The sequence below is a fragment of the Neofelis nebulosa genome, chromosome 5 (genome assembly GCF_028018385.1).
Source record: "Neofelis nebulosa isolate mNeoNeb1 chromosome 5, mNeoNeb1.pri, whole genome shotgun sequence".
In the NCBI taxonomy this organism is placed as follows: domain Eukaryota; kingdom Metazoa; phylum Chordata; class Mammalia; order Carnivora; family Felidae; genus Neofelis; species Neofelis nebulosa.
In genome coordinates this window covers 87,818,049-87,839,969 of record NC_080786.1, presented here as the reverse complement: position 1 = coordinate 87,839,969, position 21,921 = coordinate 87,818,049, and the positions used below count along the sequence as shown (strand labels likewise).

General features: G+C 43.0%; 1 protein-coding gene across 1 annotated transcript in view; it reads right to left on the bottom strand.

Annotated features, from left to right (window-relative positions):
- Positions 1-17,328: 17,328 nt before the first annotated feature.
- Positions 17,329-21,921, bottom strand: part of MUC4 (mucin 4, cell surface associated) — a 58,924-nt gene continuing 54,331 nt past the window's right edge. The window contains exons 23-26 of the mRNA XM_058732523.1: positions 21,595-21,659; positions 21,273-21,511; positions 19,193-19,355; positions 17,329-17,895 (exon numbers count right to left, since the gene is read on the bottom strand). Of these exons, the coding sequence (XP_058588506.1) occupies positions 17,700-17,895; positions 19,193-19,355; positions 21,273-21,511; positions 21,595-21,659 (663 nt within the window). The 3' untranslated portion in view covers positions 17,329-17,699. The remainder of the gene's footprint in view (positions 17,896-19,192; positions 19,356-21,272; positions 21,512-21,594; positions 21,660-21,921) is intronic.

Here is a 21,921-nt window from a genome sequence, read left to right as displayed (position 1 = left end):
TGCTGAACATGGAGCCTGATACAGGGTTTGATCCCACCCATGACCCTGGGATCATGACCTGAGCCAAAATCAATAGTCATACGCTCAACTGACTGAGCCACCCAGGTGCCCCCCAAATCAAAGTCTTAATCTTTCCCCCAAACCTACTCTGCCTGTGTCTTCTACATCATGTCAATTACATCCTTCAGTTCCCCAAGCCAAAATTCTCAAAGCCAGTCTTTATTACTCTATTTCCTTCATACTTTACATCCATCTCATCAGAGAAGTCTGTTGGCGTTGCTGCTGTCAAAAATATGCCCACAGCCTGACCCTTCTTCACCACCTCCACTGCTCTCACCTGGTCCGAGCTGCCGTGGTCTCTCACCTGGATTACTAACATCTTCCTAACAGGTCTCCCTCTTTCTACCTTTGCCCCCCACCTCCAGTGTAGTCCCAGCACACCAGCCAGCGCTGTCACTCTATAATGTAAGGCAGATGAAGCCACTCCTTAGCTCCAAACCCTCCCATTTCATTCAGACAGAAAGCAAGGTCCTATAATGGTCTGCAAAGCTGTATGCAATCTGTGCCCCTCCACCAGCCTCTTGAACTTGCTAACTGCGCTCTAGCAACACTGACCTTGCTGTTCTATGAATGCATCAGGCCTTGAATGCACGCTCCTGCCTGGGGACATTTGCATGCATTGCTCAGTCTGCTTAGTATGCTTCTCCTGCAGATATCCACTTGGCTAACACTTCCACCCCTTCCACCCTCGCAGTGGGTCTGCCTGACCACCCCCTCTGCTTTGATTTTCTTCGTGACGTTGATTACAACCTAACATAGTACATATTTTATTTCTTTGTCTTGTTTACTATCTGTCTCCCTCAACTAGAATGTAAGAGTTTGTTCACTCCAGTATACCCAGCATCTAGGACAGTGCCTGGCACATAAAAGATTCTCGGTAAATATTTGTTAAATGAATGAAGGAAATAAGACAACTTTGGATATTCTTGTGAATAAGGGGAGTGTGCCTATTCAACTGATCCCCTTTCTCTTGCAGAGTGGGGCAGAATGAGTTTTATAAAGTAGGTTGGACAAAAATAATGGAAACATTCTTCCCAGCATATTTGATGAGCACCGACAACAGAAGAGAGACCATGTTGTGTGCTGTGGGGGATTCACAGATGTCTCTTCCCACAGGGGCTAAAGTTAGTAGGGGAGGGCAGACATGTACAGACATAATAAACTGAAAGAATTTATTTACCATATATGGCATATATGGCAAAACCAGAATCTCCTTAATACACAAAGAGCTCTTACAAGGCAATAAAAAAGCATATATACCAATAGGAAGGTAGGAGTATAAATCCCTTCCAAAAGCAGGAATATTAGGGCCTGTTTTCCATGAGAAAGAAACTTCACCGGCAAAAAAAAAAAAAAAAAAAAAAAAAGTAAATTGATACAATGAGGTATTGCTAACTGTGTATCAATAAGTAAAGAATTATAAAAATTATAATTTCTATGTTGATGAGGGTGTGAGAGGGGAAAGAACACTCTTAAACACTGCTTGTGTGAATGAAGATGGGACAGCCTTTCTGGAGGACAATTTGACTAGCTAAGGCCTTAAAAACGTGCATCCCTTTAACTAGTTTCATTCCGAAGGGGTTCTTGAGGAAATAACTAAGAATCTGTGCAAAGCCCAATAAATAAATGTGTTCATTACAGGCCAATGTAATGAACAGGCTGTGTTATAACAGCCAATAAAGGCAAAATACAAAACAAAACACAAATAAGCTATCCCGGTATAGTCATTTGGTTAATAATAGTGTTTACCTTTCATACTCTCTTTAGAGGTTCCCTCTCCAAAGTCAAAGCTAGTCCTGTTTCTACCAAAGGAATCAAGCTCCCAGCTTTGTGTGTAAGGGTCTTTGTGATATGGAGAACTTACCCAGCTGGGTGTCCTGTGTTCCTTCCACAAGAAACTTACTACTTCCCCGTCACACCTGCTTTCATCCAGAGACTTTGCACATCATGATTCTTGTTCCCTAGAATGTTCTCCTCTCTTCTGGTCCCTTCGGTCTGGAAAACTTCTATTCATGCCTAGAAGCCTGGTTCATTCAGTGCCTCCTTGTGGTAGCTTTCCCCAAATTCCCTAAAGAAGAGCTAGTTTCTTAGTCTTTTTATGTTTCTGTTATAACACTTACCATGCTACATCATGCTTCATTTACTTACAAGGTTGTTAAGTTATATGTGCTTCATGACAACTGTAATGTAGTATTCATCTCTGTAGCCACAAAACCCAGCACAGAGCCCTGTACATGGAGGGCACTGGACTGTTTGCTGAATAACTGAGATGATGGGCCCCGTGAGCAGGTGGCCATGAAATGTGGGCTCTGAAAGTTGAGAAAAATGGCATTTAGTGCTGAAGTTAAACAAAATATAAATACAATGATATAATTATTATTAAGCTGTACTATAACTAGGCATAAATATATAACACTGCAGTTTTATACACCCAATTCTTTTTTTTAAGTATCTATTACTCATTTTAATTTTTTTTATTAACTTTTTGATTTTTTAAAATTAGTTAGCATATAGTGAAACAATGATTTCAGGAGTAGACTCCTTGGTTCCCCTTACCCATTCAGCCCATCCCCCCTCCCACAACCCCTCCTGTATCCCTCAGTTTGTTCTCCATATCTTTGAGTCTCTTCTGTTTTGTCCCCTTCCCTGTTTTTTATATTATTTTTGTTTCCCTTCCCTTATGTTCATCTGTTTTGTCTCTTAAATTCCTCATATGAATGAAGTCATATGATATCTGTCTTTCTCTGACTAATTTCACTTAGCATAATACCCTCCAGTTCCGTTCACATATTTGCAAATGGCAAGATTTCATTCTTTTTGATTGCTGAGTAATACTCTGTTGTATATATATACCACGTCTGTTTTATCCATTCATCCATCGATGGACATTTGGGCTCTTTCCATACTTTGGCTATTGTCGATAATGCTGCTATAAACGTGGGGGTTCATGTGTCCCTTCGAAACAGCATGCCTGTATCCCTTGGATAAATGCCTAGTAGTGCAATTGTTGGGTCATAGGGTAATTCTATTTTTAGTTTTTTGAGGAACCTCCATACTGTTTTCCAGAGTGGCTGCACCAGCTTGCATTCCCACCAACAATGCAAAAGAGATCCTCTTTCTCTGCATCCTCGCCAACATCTGCTGTTGGCTGAGTTGTTAATGTTAGCCATTCTGACAGGTGTGAGGTAGTATCTCATTGTGGTTTTGATTTGTATTTCCCTGATGATGAGTGATGTTGAGCATTTTTTCATGTGTCAGTTGGCCATCTGAATGTCTTCCTTGGAGAAGTGTCTATTCATATCTTTTGCCCACTTCTTCACTGGATTATTTGTTTTTTGGGTGTTGAGTTTGATAAGTTCTTTATAGATTTTGGATACTAACCCTTTATCTGATATGTCATTTGCAAATATCTTCTCCCATTCTGTCAGTTGCCTTTTAGTTTTGCTGATTGTTTCCTTTGCTGTGCAGAAGCTTTTCATTGTGATGAGGTCCCAGTCGTTCATTTTTGCTTTTGTTTCCTTTGCCTCCAGAGACGTGTTGAGTAAGAAGTTGCTGTGGGCAAGATCAAAGAGGTTTTTGCCTGCTTTCTCCTCAAGGATTTTGATGGCTTCCTGTCTTACATCGAGGTCTTTCATCCATTTTGAGTTTCTTTTTGTGTATGGTGTAAGAAAGTGGTCCAGGTTCATTTTTCTGCACGTTTCTGTCCAGTTTTCCCAGCACCACTTGCTGAAGAGACTGTCTTTATTTCATTGGATATTCTTTCCTTTGGATATTCTGTGCTTTGTCAAAGATTAGTTTGCCATATGTTTGTGAGTCCATTTCTGGGTTCTCTATTCTGTTCCATTGATTTGAGTGTCTGTTCTTGTGCCAGTACCATACTGCCTTGATGATTACAGCTTTGTAGTATAGCTTGAAGTCTGGGATTGTAATGCCTCCTGCTTTGGTTTTCTTTTTCAAGATTGCTTTGGCTATTCGGGGTCTTTTATGGTTCCATACAAATTTTAGGATTATTTTTTTTAGCTCTGTGAAGAATGCTGGTGTTACTTTGATAGAGATTGCATTGAATATGTAGATTGCTTTGGGTAGTATTGAGATTTTAACAATATTTTTTCTTCCTATCCAGGAGCATGGAATCTTTTCCCATTTTTTTGTGTCTTCTTCAATTTCTTTCATAAGCTTTCTATAGTTTTGAGTGTACAGATTTTTCACCTCTTTGGTTAGATTTATTCCTAGGTATTTTATGGTTTTTTGTGCAACTGTAAATGGGATCGATTCCTTGATTTCTCTTTCTGTCGCTTCATTGTTGGTGTATAGGAATGCAACCGATTTCTGTGCATTGATTTTATATCCTGCAACTTTGCTGAACTCATGAATCAGCTCTAGCAGTTTTTTGGTGGAATCTTTTCGGTTTTCCATATAGAGTATCATGTCATCTGTGAAGAGTGAAAGTTTGACCTCCTCCTGGCCAATTTGGATGCCTTTTATTTCTTTGTGTTTTCTGATTGCAGAGGCTAAGACTTCTTTTTTTTTTTTTTTTTTTTTTTTTTTTTTTTTTTAAATTACAACTTTTTCAACGTTTTATTTATTTTTGGGACAGAGAGAGACAGAGCATGAACGGGGGAAGGGCAGAGAGAGAGGGAGACACAGAATCGGAAACAGGCTCCAGGCTCCGAGCCATCAGCCCAGAGCCCGACGCGGGGCTCGAACTCACGGACCGCGAGATCGTGACCTGGCTGAAGTCGGACGCTTAACCGACTGCGCCACCCAGGCGCCCCGAGGCTAAGACTTCTAATACTATGTTGAATAACAGTGGAGAGAGTGAACATCCCTGTCTTGTTCCTGACCTTAGCTGGAAAGCTCTCAGTTTTTCCCCATTGAGGATGATATTAGCATTGGGTCATTCATATATGGCTTTTATGATCTCAAGGTATGATCCTTCTATTCTTACTTTCTTGAGGGTTTTTATCAAGAAAGGATGCTGTATTTTGTCAAATGCTTTCTCTGCATCTATTGAGAGGATCATATAGTTCTTGTCCTTTCTTTTATTGATGTGACGAATCACGTTAATTGTTCTGTGGATATTGAACCAGCCCTGCATCCCAGGTATAAATCCCACTTGGTCGTGGTGAATAATTTTTTTAATGTATTGTTGGATCCAGTTGGCTAATATCTTTTTTTGAGGATTTTTGAATCCATGTTCATCAGGGAAATTGGTCTATAGTTCTCCTTTTTAGTGGGGTCTCTGTCTGGTTTTGGGATCAAGGTAATGCTGGCTTCATAGAAAGAGTTTGGAAGTTTTCTTTCCATTTCTATTTTTTGGAACAGTTTCAAGAGAATAGGTGTTAATTCTTCCTTAAATGTTTGGTAGAATTCCCCTGGAAAGCCATCTGGCCCTGGACTCTTGTTATTTGGCAGATTTTTGATTACTAATTCGATTTCCTTACTGGTTATGGGTCTGTTCAAATTTTCTATTTCTTCCTGTTTCAGATTTGGTAGTGTATATGTTTCTAGGAATTTGTCCATTTCTTCCAGATTACCCATTTTATTGGCATATAATTGATCATAATATTCTCTTATTATTGTTTTTATTTCTGTTGTGTTGGTTGTGATCTCTCCTCTTTCATTCTTGATTTTATTTATTTGGGTCATTTCCTTTTTCTTCTTGATCAAATTGGCTAGTGATTTATCAATTTTGTTAATTCTTTCAAAGAACCAGCTTCTGGTTTCATTGATCTGTTCTACTGTTTTTTTGTTTTTTGTTTTTTTGTTTTTTTTGTTTCGATAGCATTAATTTCTGCTCTAGTCTTTATTATTTCCTGTCTTCTGCTGGTTTTAGGTTTTATTTGCTGTTCTTTTTCCAGCTCCTTAAGGCGTAAGGTTAGGTTGTGTATCTGAGATCTTTCTTCCTTCTTTAGGAAAGCCTGGATTGCTATATACTTTCCTCTTATGATTGCCTTTGCTGTGTCCCAGAGGTTATGGGTTGTGGTGTTATCATTTTCATTGACTTCCATATACTTTTTAGTTTCCTCTTTAACTGCTTGGTTAGCCCATTCATTCTTTAGTAGGATGTTCTTCAGTCTCCAAGTATTTGTTACCTTTCCAAATTTTTTCTTGTGGTTGATTTCGAGTTTCATAGCGTTGTGCTCTGAAAATATGCACGGTATGATCTCGATCTCTTTGTACTTACTTAGGGCTCCCAGTATGTGGTCTATTCTGGAGAACATTCCATGTGCACTGGAGAAGAATGTATATTCTGCTGCTTTAGAATGAAATGTTCTGAATATATCTGTTAAGTCCATCTGGTCCAGTGTGTCATTCCAAGCCATTGTTTCCTTGTTGATTTTTTGATTAGATGATCTGTCCATTGCTGTGAGTGGGGTGTTGAAGTCTCCTACTATTATGGTATTACTATCAATGAGTTGCTTTATGTTTGTGATTAATTGATTTATATATTTGGGGGCTCTCACATTTGGCGCATAAATGTTTATAATTGTTAGGTCTTCTTGGTGGATAGACCCCTTGATTATGATATAATGCCCTTCTGCATCTCTTGATACAGTCTTTATTTTAAAGTCTATGCTTGTAGTGATGTCTCTGGTACTTTGTCTCACAGGATCCCCCTTAGGATCTCTTGTAGGGCTGGTTTTGTGGTGACAAATTCCTTCAGTTTTTGTTTATTTGGGAAGACCTTTATCTCTCCTTCTATTCTAAATGACAGACTTGCTGGATAAAGGATTCTCGGCTGCATATTTTTTCTGTTTAGCACACTGAAGATATCGTGCCAAGCCTTTCTGGCCTGCCAAGTTTCAAAGGAGAGATCAGTCACGAGTCTTATAGGTCTCCCTTTATATGTGAGGGCACGTTTATCCCTTGCTGCTTTCAGAATTTTCTCTTTATCCTTGTATTTTGCCAGTTTCACTATGATATGTCGTGCAGAAGATCGATTCAAGTTACGTCTGAAGGGAGTTCTCTGTGCCTCTTGGATTTCAATGCCTTTTTCCTTCCCCAGTTCAGGGAAGTTCTCAGCTATAATTTCTTCAAGTACCCCTTCAGCACCTTTCCCTCTCTCTTCCTCCTCTGGGATACCAATTATGCGTATATTATTTCTTTTTAGTGTATCACTTAGTTCTCTAATTTTCCCCTCATACTCCTGGATTTTTTTATCTCTCTTTCTTTCAGCTTCCTCTTTCTCCATAACTTTATCTTCTAGTTCACCTATTCTCTCCTCTGCCTCTTCAATCCGAGCCGTGGTGGTTTCCATTTTGTTTTGCATTTCGTTTAAAGCGTTTTTCAGCTCCTCGTGACTGTTCCTTAGTCCCTTGATCTCTGTAGCAAGAGATTCTCTGCTGTCCTGTATACTGTTTTCAAGCCCAGCGATTAATTTTATGACTATTATTCTAAATTCACTTTCTGTTATATTATTTAAATCCTTTTTGATCAGTTCATTAGCTGTTGTTATTTCCTGGAGATTCTTCTGAGGGGAATTCTTCCGTTTGGTCATTTTGGATAGTCCCTGGAGCGGTGAGGACCTGCAGGGCACTTCCCCCGTGCTGTGGTGTATAACTGGAGTTGGTGGGTGGGGCCGCAGTCAGACCTGATGTCTGCCCCCAGCCCACCGCTGGGGCCACAGTCAGACTGGTGAGTGCCTTCTCTTCCCCTCTCCTAGGGGCGGGATTCACTGTGGGGTGGCGTGGCCCGTCTGGGCTACTTGCACACTGCCAGGCTTGTGGTGCTGGGGATCTGGCGTATTAGCTGGGGTGGGTAGGCAAGGTGCACGGGGGCGGGAGGGGCAGGCTTAGCTCGCTTCTCCTTAGGTGATCCACTTCAGGATAGGGCCCTGTGGCAGCGGGAGGGAGTCAGATCCGCTGCCGGAGGTTTGGCTCCGCAGAAGCACAGAGTTGGGTGTTTGCGCGGAGCGAGCAAGTTCCCTGGCAGGAACTGGTTCTCTTTGGGATTTTGGCTGGGGGATGGGCGGGGGAGATGGCGCTGGCGAGCGCCTTTGTTCCCCGCCAAGCTGAGCTCTGCCGTCCGTCCGGGGGCTCAGCAGCTCTCCCTCCCTTTGTCCTCCAGCCTTCCCGCTTTCTGAGCAGAGCTGTTAACTTATGACCTCCCAGACGCTAAGTCGCGCTTGCTGTCAGAACACAGTCCGTCCGGCCCCTCCGCTTTTGCCAGCCCGACTCGGGGGCTCTGCTTGGCCGGCGAGCCGCCCCTCCGCCCCGGCTCCCTCCCTCCAGTCCGTGGAGCGCGCACCGCCTCGCCGCCCTTCCTACCCTCTTCCGTGGGCCTCTCGTCTGCGCTTGGCTCCGGAGACTCCGTTCTGCTAATCCTCTGGCGGTTTTCTGGGTTCTTTAGGCAGGTGTAGGTGGAATCTAAGTGATTAGCAGGACGCGCGGTGAGCCCAGCGTCCTCCTACGCCGCCATCTTCCGGAACTCCCTATTTTAAAGTCTAGATTGTCTGATATAAATATGGCTACACCAGCTTTCTTTTGTTGACAATTAGCATGATAGATAGTTCTCCATCCCCTTATTTTCAATCTGAAGGTGTCTTTAGGTCTAAAGTGGGTCTCTTGTAAACAGCATATAGATGAATCTTTTTTTCTTATCCATTCTGTTACCCTATGTCCTTTGATTGGAGCATTGAGTCCATTGACGTTTAAAGTGAGTACTGAAAGAATGAATTTATTGCCATTTTGATGCTTGTAGAGTTGTAATTTCTGGTGGTGTTCTCTGGTCCTTTCTAATCTTTGTTGCTTTTCATATATATATATATATATATATATATATATATATATATATATATATTTTTTTTTTTCCATTTTTTCTCCCCTCAGAGAGTCCCCCTTAAAATTTCTTGAAGGGCTGGTTTAGTGGTCAAAAACTCCTTTAGTTTTTGTCTGGGAAACTTTTAGTCTCTCCTTCTATTTTGAATGACAGCCTTGCTGGATAAAGAATTCTTAGCTGCATATTTTTCTGATTCAGCACATTGAATATATCCTGCCACTCCTTTCTGGGCTGCCAAGTTTCTGTGGATAGGTCTGCTGCAAACCTGATCTGTCTTCCCTTGTAAGTTAAGGACTTTTTTTTTTCCCTTGCTTCTTTCATGATTCTCTCCTTGCCTGAGTATTTTGTGAATTTGACTATGACATGCTTGTTGATGGTCGGTTTTTGTTGAATCTAATGGGGGTTCTCTGTCCTTCCTGGATTTTGATGTCTGTGTCTTTACCCAGGTTAGGAAAGTTTTTGGCTATGATTTGCTCACATAACCCTTCTACCCCTATTTCTCTCTCTTCTGGGACCCCTATGATTCTGATGTTGTTCCTTTTTAATGGATCACTGATTTATCTAATTCTTAAATTGTGCTCTTTTGCCTTAATCTCCCTCTTTTTTTTCCTGCTTCATTATTCTCTATAAGTTTGTCCTCTATATCGCTGATTCTCTGTTCTGCCTTGTCCATCCTTGCTGCCACTGCATCCATCCATGATTGCAGCTCAGTTAGAGCATTTTTAATTTCATTCTATTTTTTACTTCTTTTATCTCTGCAGAGAGGGATTCTAATCTATTTTCGACTCCAGCTAGTATTCTTATTATCATTGTGATTCTAAATTCTGGTTCAGACATCTTGCTTATATCTGTGTTGGTTAAATCCCTGCCTGTCGTTTCTTTGTGCTCTTTCTTTTGGGGTGAATTCCTTCGTTTTGTAATTTTGAAGGAAGAAAAGGAATTAATGAGGAAAAATTAAAATTAAAAAAATTAAAATTAAAAGAATATGAAAATTAAACACATACACACACACACACACACACAAATCTAATAAATGATGCTAGATCCTATGTGTGTTTTGGTCTGGGTGTTGAAAGTGGTTTGACAGATTAGGGAAAAAAAAGAGAGGGGGGAGAAAAAAAAGGGAAATCATTTGAGAATTTGAAAAAATGAATACACTGAAGTAGACTAAAATGAGATGATGGGAGTAAGATAGACTTTGAAAAAATTTACATAAAAGCAAAAAATATAGTAAAAAAAATTAGAGAAAAATATTTTTAATAGAAATTGAAAGTAAAAATGAAGTTTTTCACTTTCTGCATTCAAGAAAAAGAAAAGAAAAAAAGAGAAAAAAGAAAAAGAAAATAAAAATAAGGAAATCATTTGAAAATTTGAAAAGGTGAATACACTGAAGTAGACTAAAATAGAATGATGGAAGTAAGATAGAATTTGAAAAAATTTACACAAAAGTAAAAAATATAGTAGAAAATTTAAATAAAAAATTTTTAATAAAAATTGAAAATAAAAGTGAATTTTTTTCTCTTTCTGTATTCAAGAAAAAGAATAGTGCAAAAGAGAAAAAAGAAAGAAAATTGAATAGATGGACCTGCTAACAGATTGAAATAGGACTGAAATTAATTCATTTTCCCTTAGAAGTCAGACTATGTAGCGCTTTATAGTCCATAAACTAAGTAGGCGGTGAGACTACACGGTGTAGTGTTCTTGAAGAGCCAGGTTGGCCCAGTTGGGCGGGGCTCAGTGTAACAGCTCTGCTCTCCACTAGATGGCGCTGCTAGCCTACTGGGGTGGATTGTTGCAGTGCTCATAGGTGTGTACGCGCATGCGCGGGAGTGGCGAAAATGGCGTCACTCAGCTATCAGTCTCTAGTACGGAAACTCTGTTCTCTCTGATCAGCAATCTCGCACCCGTCCTCTGTCTTCAGCTTTTGTCCACTACCCGCTTCTTCACTGTCCGTGACCAAGCCCCAGGCAGTACCTCTCTCCCGAGTTTTGTCTCAAATGAGGCTGTTTTCCCCAGCCCCTTAATTCTGAAGGACTGCGGCTTCGACCCGTTCCGCCCCTCTGCGGGAGGGTCTCCCCAGGCAACGGCCTAACGCCTGCCGCACCCAGGAAAGTTCACCAAACCATGCTGCTGCCGAAGCCCAGAGACTGCGGCCAGGTGCTAGCCGCCCCAGAAAAAGTTTGCGAGCTAGCGTAGCAGCAGCCTTTCAGGGATTATGGAAAATCACAACACACATCTGGCACGAGGCTTCACATCTAACGACCTTGTTCCAGCACCAGCAAATGTGGCCGTTTTCTGGGGTCTGCTGGGACCATGTGGCTTCAACAGTCTCTACCAAATGTCCTTCCAGCAGTGGAACCGCTTTTCCCCATGTGGCTGAGAACCACCCGGACCCCACTCTGTTCCTGGGGATTCACCCTTCCCACCAGAGCACTGCCAGGTATCGAGCTGCGGAGTTGCAGCCTTTGCGCTACCCTTATTTACAGTCTTAATGGAATTTAAACCCTCTCCTTTCTCCTTTCTCCCTTTTTAGTTTAGTCCCTGTGGCTGTTTCCAATTTTCCACTTTCTCTCCAGCTGCTTTTGGGGAGGGGTGCTTTTCCCATATTCTCCCCCACCCCAGTCTCCGTCCTCTCTCCGCCTGCAAAGGCTGCTCCCTGCCCGCCGCCGGCTTCTCTCTCCCCAAGTTCACCTCTCCGCACCACATACCTGCTGAATTCTGTGGTTCAGGTTGTGCAGATTGTTATGTTAATCCTCCAATCAGTTTTCTAGGTGTGTAGGATGGTTTAGTGTTGGTCCAGCTGTGTTTCATGGACACGAGACACACAAAAAACTTCCATGCTGTTCCGTCATCTTGGCTCCTCTCTACACCAAATTCTTAGTTTTTCTTTTCTTGCTTTGCACTTATTTTTTTTAATGTTTATTTATACTTGCGAGAGAGAGAGCGACAGAGAGAGAGAGAGAGACTGAGCACAAGGGGCAGAGAGAGGCACACAGAGTCTGAAGTAGGTTCCAGGCTCTGAGCTGTCAGCACAGAGCCCGACATGGGGCTTGAACTCACAAACTGTGAGATCATGACCTGAGCTGAAGGTGGATACTTAACCAACTGAGCCACCTAAGCACCCGTGGAGTTATTTGAATTGGGGATACCTGATAAAGTGGATAATTTCATCTTAACTATCCACATATAAGGACATACATGTACATGCAGTGCTGATTACTGTTATTGGAAATCAAAAATTTTGTAAAATATAGGCTATACCAATTAGAAGCATTTGGGAATTAAAGTGTGTAATTGTGCTTGTGTGTGTGTGTGTGTGTGTGTGTGTGTGTGTGCGCGCGCGTGCGCACATGAGAGAGAGAGAGAGAATTACTGGTATTGACCAGAACTAGCAGAAATAATGTTACCAACCAGCAAGAACCAGAAAGCCTGGAGAAAATTCTCCAGTTATTTAAGACTCAAAGGTGTGTGTATATGAGGTGAAAAGGCCACATATTTCATGAAGACAAAGGTAGGTGTGTACCTAAACAAGATAGGCTGTTTGAAGTCATCTGTGGCTCAGCACAAATTCAGAAAGCAAAATCACAAGGCCATGGTAAGAACGTGAGGTGGGACTCTTCTGAGACTTCAGCTGAAGCTCCTGCCACAGCCAGTCCTTCCTTCAACCTCTGTTAAGGGGGACTGGCCACCAGTTAGTGGAAAGCAGTGAATGGTAACTGATCCCATGGGTGTGCCCCAAATTCAAATCAGTGGGCATCATTTTTTGGTAAATATTTACACTGGTATATTATGCCTGTTATCTATTATTTGCCATCCTGGTCTTTTTTTTTTTTTTTTTTTTTTTTTTTGCTGTAATGTTTTATTTGTTTTTGAGAGAGAGAGAGAGAGAGCAGGGAAGGGGCAAAGAGAGAGGGAGACACAGAATCTGAAGCAGGCTCCAGGCTCCAAGCTGTCAGCACAGAGCCTGACACAGGGCTCGAACCCACGAACTGTGAGATCATGACCTGAGTCAAAGTTGGTCACTTAACCAACTAAGCCACCTAGGTGCCCCTGTGCTGGTCTTTAGATGCTGCCTGCCTTAAGCCCATGAGGAGTTTCTGGAAGGCTCCTTTGAGAGCAGGGAAGGATGGGCAAGGGGATCTGTGTGTCTGGCTCTAAGCCCTTTAAGGTTGCCCAGTGCCCACTGAGGGTGTTCCAGTGCCTGCCGCCCACTGGGAATGGGGGTGGAGGCTTCCTCCCCTCTGCCAAACTAACGTATGCCTGGAACCCTGAAGAAGGGCCCTTCAGTTCTTTATTCCAGGTGCATGAGTGACAGAATCTAAATCACAGATCTGGAGAGTGGGCTGATGAAAATTTGCAGTTGTGTCCTTGATCTGAATGGCACCACTTACCAAGAATTCTTTTTTCTTTTTAATTTTGAATTGTTATTTTTAAGATTTTATTTTTAAATAGTATCTATACCCAGCATGGGGCTCAAACTCACAACCCCGAGATCAAGAGTCACAAGTTCTTCTGACAGAGCCAGTCAGATGCCCCAAGAGACCTTTCCTTCCCACACAGACACCTCCTTCTTTTTTCATGACAACCTTTCTCTACATCCCCAGTGCCTCAGCCATTTTGGCCAGGTTGCAGGTAAAATATAGGACACCCAGTTACATGAGAATTTCAGATAAGCAATGAATGCTTTTTAAAACATGTGTGTCCCAAACATTTCATGGGACATCTTATACTAAAAAACTTATTTGTGGTTTTTCTGAAACTCAAATTTAACTGGGCTTCCTGTATTTTCATTCTCTGAATCTGACAACCTTACTTTGAATGCCTCCTCTTCAACCAGTGTCCCCACCTCCTCTTTTTTCCCAGTCTGCGGGTTTCCTTCTCTGTAGCAAGCCCTGGAGCTTCTCTTAGGCCTTGGATATCTCCACAACCTTTGGCAGGATTGTCTGCAACACTTATTCTGTCCTCCAGCCCCCACCCGTCCGCTGTTGCCCAGTGAGAGCAGAAGAAGTATAATATCTGAAGATGGGATGAGGGGAGGAAGGACTTTGGGTTTGAGTGGGTTTGCCCCCCATTTGCCACCTTGCTTTTGTTCTTTCAGGTTTCCTCTTCCCCTGCTTGATGACACACAGTATCTGTAACAACCACGTCTTGCACAGTGTGGGTCAATCCCTTGCCAAGAGTCCTGACTGGGTTTAGGATGAGATGTAATTTTTGGACCTTATGCTCAAAGCAAGCATACCCTCTCTGATCTTGGGTCACATTATAAAGTCTTCATCGCATAACTTAGTTTTTGGGTTGGAATGGTCAGGGCAAGGGCCATCTCATCAGTCCACCATGTTTGTGTTACCCCTCTCCCTCCCTCCTTGTTTTACATCCCTTTCTTTCTAATTGCTGGGCACCACCCCCAGCCCACCCTGTCTCCCTGTAGTGACATATGTGCTTAATTCTTTTTGTTTAAATTTGTACAATTGCTTAAATTAATAAACTCAATTTTTTGACGTAGTTTTATGTTCATAGCAAACTGAACTAATATACAAAGTTTCCATATATCCCTTTTCCCCCAACACACTTACAACCTCCCCTACTATTAACATCCCCCACCAGAGAGCATTGTTACAATCAATGAACTTACACTGAAATGTCATTATCGTCCAGAGTCCACAGTTTACATTAGGGTTCATCCTTTTTTTAAAACTGATGTATAATTGGCATACAATATGATATTATTTTCAAGCATACAAGTTTGGGATTTGACATTTTTACATACTATGAAATGATCACCATAATAAGTCTAATAACAGACTTAATACAATATTATTGTCTATATTTCCTGTGCTGTACATTACATTCCCATGAGTTATTTATTTATTTATTTATTTATTTTTTATTTTTTATTTTTTTTAATATATGAAATTTATTGTCAAATTGGTTTCCATACAACACCCAGTGCTCATCCCAAAAGGTGCCCTCCTCAATACCCATCACCCACCCTCCCCTCCCTCCCACCCCCCATCAACCCTCAGTTTGTTCTCAGTTTTTAACAGTCTCTTATGCTTTGGCTCTCTCCCACTCTAACCTCTTTTTCTTTTTTTTTTTTCCTTCCCCTCCCCCATGGGTTTCTGTTAAGTTTCTCAGGATCCACATAAGAGTGAAACCATATGGTATCTGTCTTTCTCTGTATGGCTTATTTCACTTAGCATAATACTCTCCAGTTCCATCCACGTTGCTACAAAAGGCCATATTTCATTCTTTCTCATTGCCACGTAGTATTCCATTGTGTATATAAACCACAATTTCTTTATCCATTCATCAGTTGATGGACATTTAGGCTCTTTCCATAATTTGGCTATTGTTGAGAGTGCTGCTATAAACATTGGGGTACAAGTGGTGCCCCTATGCATCAGTACTCCTGTATCCCTTGGAAAAATTCCTAGCAGTGCTATTGCTGGGTCATAGGGTAGGTCTATTTTTAATTTTTTGAGGAACCTCCACACGAGTTATTTATTTTATAACTGGAATTTTCTACCTCTTGATCCTCTTCACCCATTTTGCCCACCCTTCAGCACCCCTCTCCTCTGGTGTGTGATTTTGGCTATAGGGTTTTTAAAATCAAGCTGAGGAAGTTCCCCTCTATTTCCAGCTTGCCAAGAATTTTGGTGTTTGAGTTTGTCAAATGTTTTTTTCTACAACTATTGGTATAATCACACGATTTTTTTTCTTCTGTTGATGTGATAGATTACACCGATTGATTTTTTAAAAATGTTTATTTATTTATTTTGAGAGACAGTAAGAGAGGGCTCAAGCAGAGGAGGGGCAGAGAGAGAGGGAGAGAGAGAATCTCAAGCAGTGTCTATGCCATCAGCACAGAGCCTGACATGGGGCTCAATCTCATGAACCATGATTTCATGATCTGAGCCAAAATCGAGTTGGATGCTTAACCACTGAACCACCCAAGTACCCCTTAATTGATTTTTGAATATTGAATCAGCCTTGCACACCTGGAATAAATCCCACTTGGTCATGGCATATAATTCTTTTTATTCATTGTTGGATTTTATTTGTTAATGTTTTGTTGAAGTTTTTTACATCTATGTTCATGAGAGATATTGCTGTATAGTTTTTTTTTTTTTTCTATGATTTTTTTCTGGGTTTGGTATTAAGGTAATGCTGGCTTCATAGAATGACTTAGGAAGTATTCCCTCCACTTCAATCTTTTGAAAGAGATTATAGAGAACTGGTAGAATTTCTTCCTGAAATGTTTGGTAGAATTCACCAGTGAATCTATTTGGCGATATGCTTAATTCTTGATAAATTAATGCTAGGATTAAATAAGTTTTTTGTTTTTTTTTTAAGTAGGCTCTATGCCCAATGTGGGACTTGAACTCACAGCCCCAAGACCAAGAGTCTTATGCTCTACTGACTGAGCCATACAGGCACCCCAAATAAGAGTGGTTTCATAAGGAGCTTTGATTACACTTTGGGGTGCTTGAGGATAAAGCCACAACTTTGTACATATGGGAGAGGCCTTGCCTACTGGGAGTAGTCATTCTCTGTGAAAAGCAGACAGTGCGGAGTCTCTGTTCAGATCAAAGATCATGTTTCTCCTGAACTTCCTGCAACACCACTTCCTTACCAACAAAGGTGAGCCTGAGCACCAGGTTTGTGTCATGTGACCTCCTTTCCTACCCTTTGGCCACACTAGTTTGGACCACTGATGGACAATTGACATAAACTGGACTAATCAGATTCTCCCTTCAGAGATTTGGGATTTAGGACCAAGAGGTCCAGTTTCTACAATAGAGTTGGAATTGAGGTATTTGAGACACGGGAATTGTGGACCCATTTATTGTTGGACGTGTTACACCAGATAGGTGTGAAATTCTGCCTGCTAGGAGAGAAGTGTGAGGTCAAAACTGGTCAGGTTGCTGGGAGCAAGCAGAGTGGGGCCAAGGGACTGTGGGGTAGAGAGGCTCACAAGACTCGTTGGGGCTCAGGAAAGGACAGAGATCGTATATGAGGGATTGGGTGCTTCAGGTCTAAGGAGGGGGTTGGTGGCCTGCTTCTCAAGAAGGGGAGCTGGAACAGTTTAATCCCTCCTGCAGGGAACACAGGCAGTGGGGGACAGGAACCAGACAGGTAAAGGCACAGAGTGTATTTATCCTCTCAGAACTGATGGACAGAGACTAGCAAGGCAGGGAGGGTTCGTAGGTGAGTCCGGGCTACTCCATATGGGGTATCTCAACCATCCTCCTCCGAAAACCAGGCTTTGGCTTGTGTTCTTTTCCTCAGGGGAAGAAAGTGATGTGGGGGCTGAAGCAAGGATTCACCTGGGTGGAGCAACAAGCTTCCCAACAGAGTAGCTGAGGGCTGAAGCAGGACTGGGTCCAACCCACCTCTTCTCCTCCACTCCCTGTGCCTCACCCTTCAGACCCCTGAGAAAAACCACAAGTGGAATCCATGGCTTGGGAAACAAAAAAGTCAGAAGGATTTTACTTAAATAGACTTTAATTAGAAGTAAATTGGAGTTTTGTATACAAATGCATTTTGGATTTTAACTGAGACATTATTAACTCTGATGTGTGTGTATGTAAGTCAGTGTCCTTCTTGCAGGTATGTATGTGTAAGAATCCATCCTTTAAGTAGGTGGTCTTTATGGCCCTTTCTGTCTGCCTCTGTGTCTACTGAAAAGGTGTGCTATTGTCTTTATTATTACTCATTCCCTTGAGGAATCCTGAATCACCTTCAGGCACCTTCCTTTTCCCAGTCTCCTCAAAGCCAAGGTACTGGTCAATACGTGGGTGAGGCTGGGGTGGGTCCTGAAGTATCTTAGGCCCCAGCTACCCCTTTGGGGTGAGGCCTCAGCTTTCTGTGTCCAGAGGGTAGGAGTACTGGTTCCTGGGGTAGCACCAGAAGCGCAGGACCACAAACACCACCGCCCCCAGCAGCAAGAGGGCTCCCAGCGCTCCAAAGAGGATCCCGAAGAAGGCGCCAAGCTTCATGCTCAGGTGCTCACAGCGTTCGCCCCAGGGCGTGTAGATGGAGAAGGGCACACAGCTGGGGACAGAGAGAGAAAACATGGTCAGCAGCGGGGAGGCCCCAGGAGGTTTTCCACAACAGGCTGGAATCCCCTCTGGGGAAGGAGGCCGAGCTGAAGCCATGCCCACTGGCTAGCAGAGGCTGGAGGGGGTGAATTCACCTGGAGTCAGCTCCACCTGGCTGCAGGTGAGCACGTGCAGGCACAGCCCTGGCTTCTCCCAGCCCTCCTTGGAGGGGAGAGGGCTGGGTGGATCTGGGATTGCAATGGGCACGAGGGTAGATGCACTGATGTGACATGAGGGCCCTGGGTGGCACTGCCCTTCTCTTCCCTAGCAGGCCTGTAGGCTTAGTGCACTCCCCTCATGGGAGACCCTTAGACTGCTGATGAACTGAGGGGACTTAGGACACCAGTTGCAGAGGGCCTCCCCTGACTGGTACTCTTAAGGAGGGGCAGGGATGGACCTAGACACAAGGCAGTGGGTGCCTCTCCACAAAGAGACAGCAGAACGTCCACCCCAGAAGCAAAATCAGGTGGAAGAGGTTGCCTTTGGAACCCACATCCTGCTGCTTAACTTACTGGGTACCCTGGGCAGGTTCTTTACCTATCTCTTCCTTAAAATGCTCATAATACCAGGGCACCTGGGTGGCTCAGTTGGTTAAGCATCTGACTTTGGCTCAGGTCATGATCTCATGGTTCGTGGGTTCGAGCCCTGTGTCAGGCTCTGTGCTGACAGCTTAGAGCCTTGAACCTGCTTTGGATTCTGTGTCTCCCTTGCTCTCTGCCCCTTACCCACTGACTCTCTCTGTCTCTCAAAAATAAACATTAAAAAAATTTTTTTTAATTATTAAAAAAAAGTGCTCATAATACCAGGGCACCTTGGTGGCCCAGTCAGTTGAACATCCAACTGACTTTTGATCTCGGCTCTGGTCATGCTTTCCATGCTGACAGCATGGGGCCTGCTTGGGATTCTGTTTCTCCTTCTCTCTACCCCTCCTCTGCTCATGCTCACTTTCTCTCTCTCTCTCTCTCTCTCAAAATAAAGAAATAAACTAAAAAAAAAAATGTTCGTAATACCTACCCAGTAGCTAGTTTGAGTTTTAGAGGTGATATAACATCTTTATTCTCCACACAGGGTAGGCACTCACACATCTTTTCCCTGGTCGCTTTTTCTCTGATCCCCGTTTGCTCAGTTACAGAAGATACATCCTAACTTTCAGACACCACAAAATACCATGGGGTTTCTGGGCCCCTTGCAGCATCTTTGCCCAGCTCGGATTCCCCAGCACTGCCCTTCCTGCCCTCTCTCCGACTCACCTGCAACGGGGCCCTTGGGGCAGGTGCTGGCACTGGCCTCCGTGCTCACAGTAGCCCTCACTGCACGGGGACACACAGGTCAGGCCACTGTGGGGGCTGTAGACCAGGTGGTAACCCTTGTAGCCATTGCATTTGAAGTAAGTCTTCAGCATGCTCACGTTCACTGTCAGGTAGGACGCAGATGAACATGAAAGCAATCAGTAACACCAAATCTATACCGTTTCGATCAAGAATGCCGTTTTCGAGCATTTTTCCTGAGAAATATTTGGAAAAGTGCACAAATACCTATGTTCACGGAAGTCTAGAGCAGCATGGTTTATAACAGCAACAGTGTTTAATAAGAGGGATTTTGTTAATGAATATTGTGCAACCGGTAACCACCATGACAGGGAAAGTGCATTGGTTAAGGGCAGATGCTTTGAAGGAAACCAGACCTACGTTAAAATTCAAACTCTACTACTAACTAGTTGTGTGATTTGGGGGAAATTTCTTAACTCTTTCAGCCTCGATTTCCTTATCTTTTATAGGGAAACGATAATAATAGTACCTACCACGTTGTGAAAGTTAAAGGAGATAATATATACAGAATATTCAGTATGTTGCCTAACATAGTAAGCACTCAGTAAATGGTCACTATTGGCATAACATTCTGTTTAAATAAAATATAGCACACTATGCTAAAATGTGTGATAAAATATCAAATGGGAATACATACATAATACACAAAGTAATATGTTCACAGTTGTTTAAGTAATGAGGTTATCAAAACATTAGGCACGACTTTATCCTTTATTATAAACAATATTTATATTTGTGAAGATCCCTGTGTGTAAAAGAAAATTCAGAAGGATGTGTGCGAAATGGACTTGTCTTTGGGGATTGGAGTTACAGGTGATTTTTTTTCTCTTTTTGTTAATTTGTGTTTCCTAAAGTTTCTACGATAAACATATTGTACTTGTATAATAAAATTTTGGGGGGGGGGTTTGGTTTCTTTAATAAAAGTTATAGTCAGGTCTAGGACAATTGTTCTCTTACCACCTACCCCTAACCCCCTACCGCACATACACAAAGTAGTTCAGAGGATTTCACACTGTCGCTCCCAGGAGGGAGGAGACCCAGACTGGACCCCAGAAGAAGCTCCTGCTTGGTCCCACCCTCCAGTAACACACTGGCTTCTGTTGGGTTCGGTGTGGTTACTGCCCTGTTCTCTGCTACACTCCCAAAGTAGAGTAGGCCAATCCTTTCCTTCCTTGGTAAGCTTACCAACTCATCTCATTCTTGTTCCAGGATAACAAGGGGCTATCACAGCTGAAAGGGACCTCAGAAATCCTGTCTCATTTTCCAGGTTGGGGTGTTAAGGCTTGGATTGGGGATGGCTTTTGCCTAGGGTCACACCTCTCAAGGAGGGGATATTTCTGCCCCTGAGCCAGGTCTCCAGGCTTCAGCTTAATATCCTTTAGCTGGAGGGCAAAGGTAAAAGGGATGTCCCTGCTTATGTTTATAAAGTGCAATGTTATTTTAACAAAATCATTAACAATTTTATTAAAAAAAAGAAAACCGTTAGTGGTCATGGTCGGAAATTGGCAATTAGAGTAAATGCTCCATGAAACTGTATCCCTGCGGATTCATCAAGCAGTATTTTGTGCTCTGCTCTTGTATCTAGAAAGCTGGTAGGTAAAATGTTTATAATTTCCCTCAAAAGGGCACCTGGGTGGCTCAGTTAGGCGTCCGACTTCAGCTCAGGTCATGATCTCACAGTTCTTGGGTCCAAGCCCCGCATTGGGCTCTGTGCTGACACCTCAGAGCCTGGAGCCTGCTTTGGATTCTGTGTCTCCCTCGCTCTCTGCCCCTCCCCTACTTGTGCTCTGTCTCTCTGTCCCTCAAAAATAAATAAACATTAAAAAACATTTTTTTTAAATCACAAACAAAAAACTAAGTTACTTGCTTCTTGCTTATCTGTGGTTCTCCGTAGAAAACTTTTCCACCATGGGTTTGTGTGGGCTGAAGATCTGTGATAGGTCCCCTCCATTTACCTCCTCCCTCAGCTATCCCTGTGACTATCCCCAGGAAAGTGACTCACAAGCCTTCACACTGTACACATCTTCCCTGGAGATGGAATGGAAGTTCACGTTGGTCCTGGGCCCCTCACTTCTGTTCCATCTCCTCCATGAGGCCTGGGGTAAGAATGCCTCTACCACTGCATCCAGCAGCTTGGTGTTTAGGAAGTCGATAACAGGACCCCGAGGGAGGTACTGGAACTCCGAGATGACACTCCAGCGTTGAAGGTTTCTTCCTGAGGCCTGTGTTGCCCCAGAATTGCTGTGTGGGAGGGGTACAGTGAGGAACTAAGGGTGGAAGGGGAAGGGAGGACCTGGGGAGCAGGCGGGGACAGTCCCACTTACATTGGTACCACTTGGCTGTTCTGGAGAAAAGCCCGCACATCCAGCTTCCCCAGTCTGTAGGCCACCTAAGGAGTGGGTGGGGGAGTGGGAATGAGGCCCTGTCCAAAGAGGAGACCCTTCCCACTTGAATGCATTTGTTTATCCATGTCTGGCTCTTTCTTTGCACATGAGTGCCAGGACCTACAGAATGTTTCTCATCCATTTCTACATCCCTAAACCCCAGCCTAGCCTGGTAACTGGCATGGGTCCCTGCTTAATAAAATTTTGTTTGTGAAGGGCACCTGTGTGGCTCAATCAGTTAAGCATCTGACTCTTGATCTCAGCTCA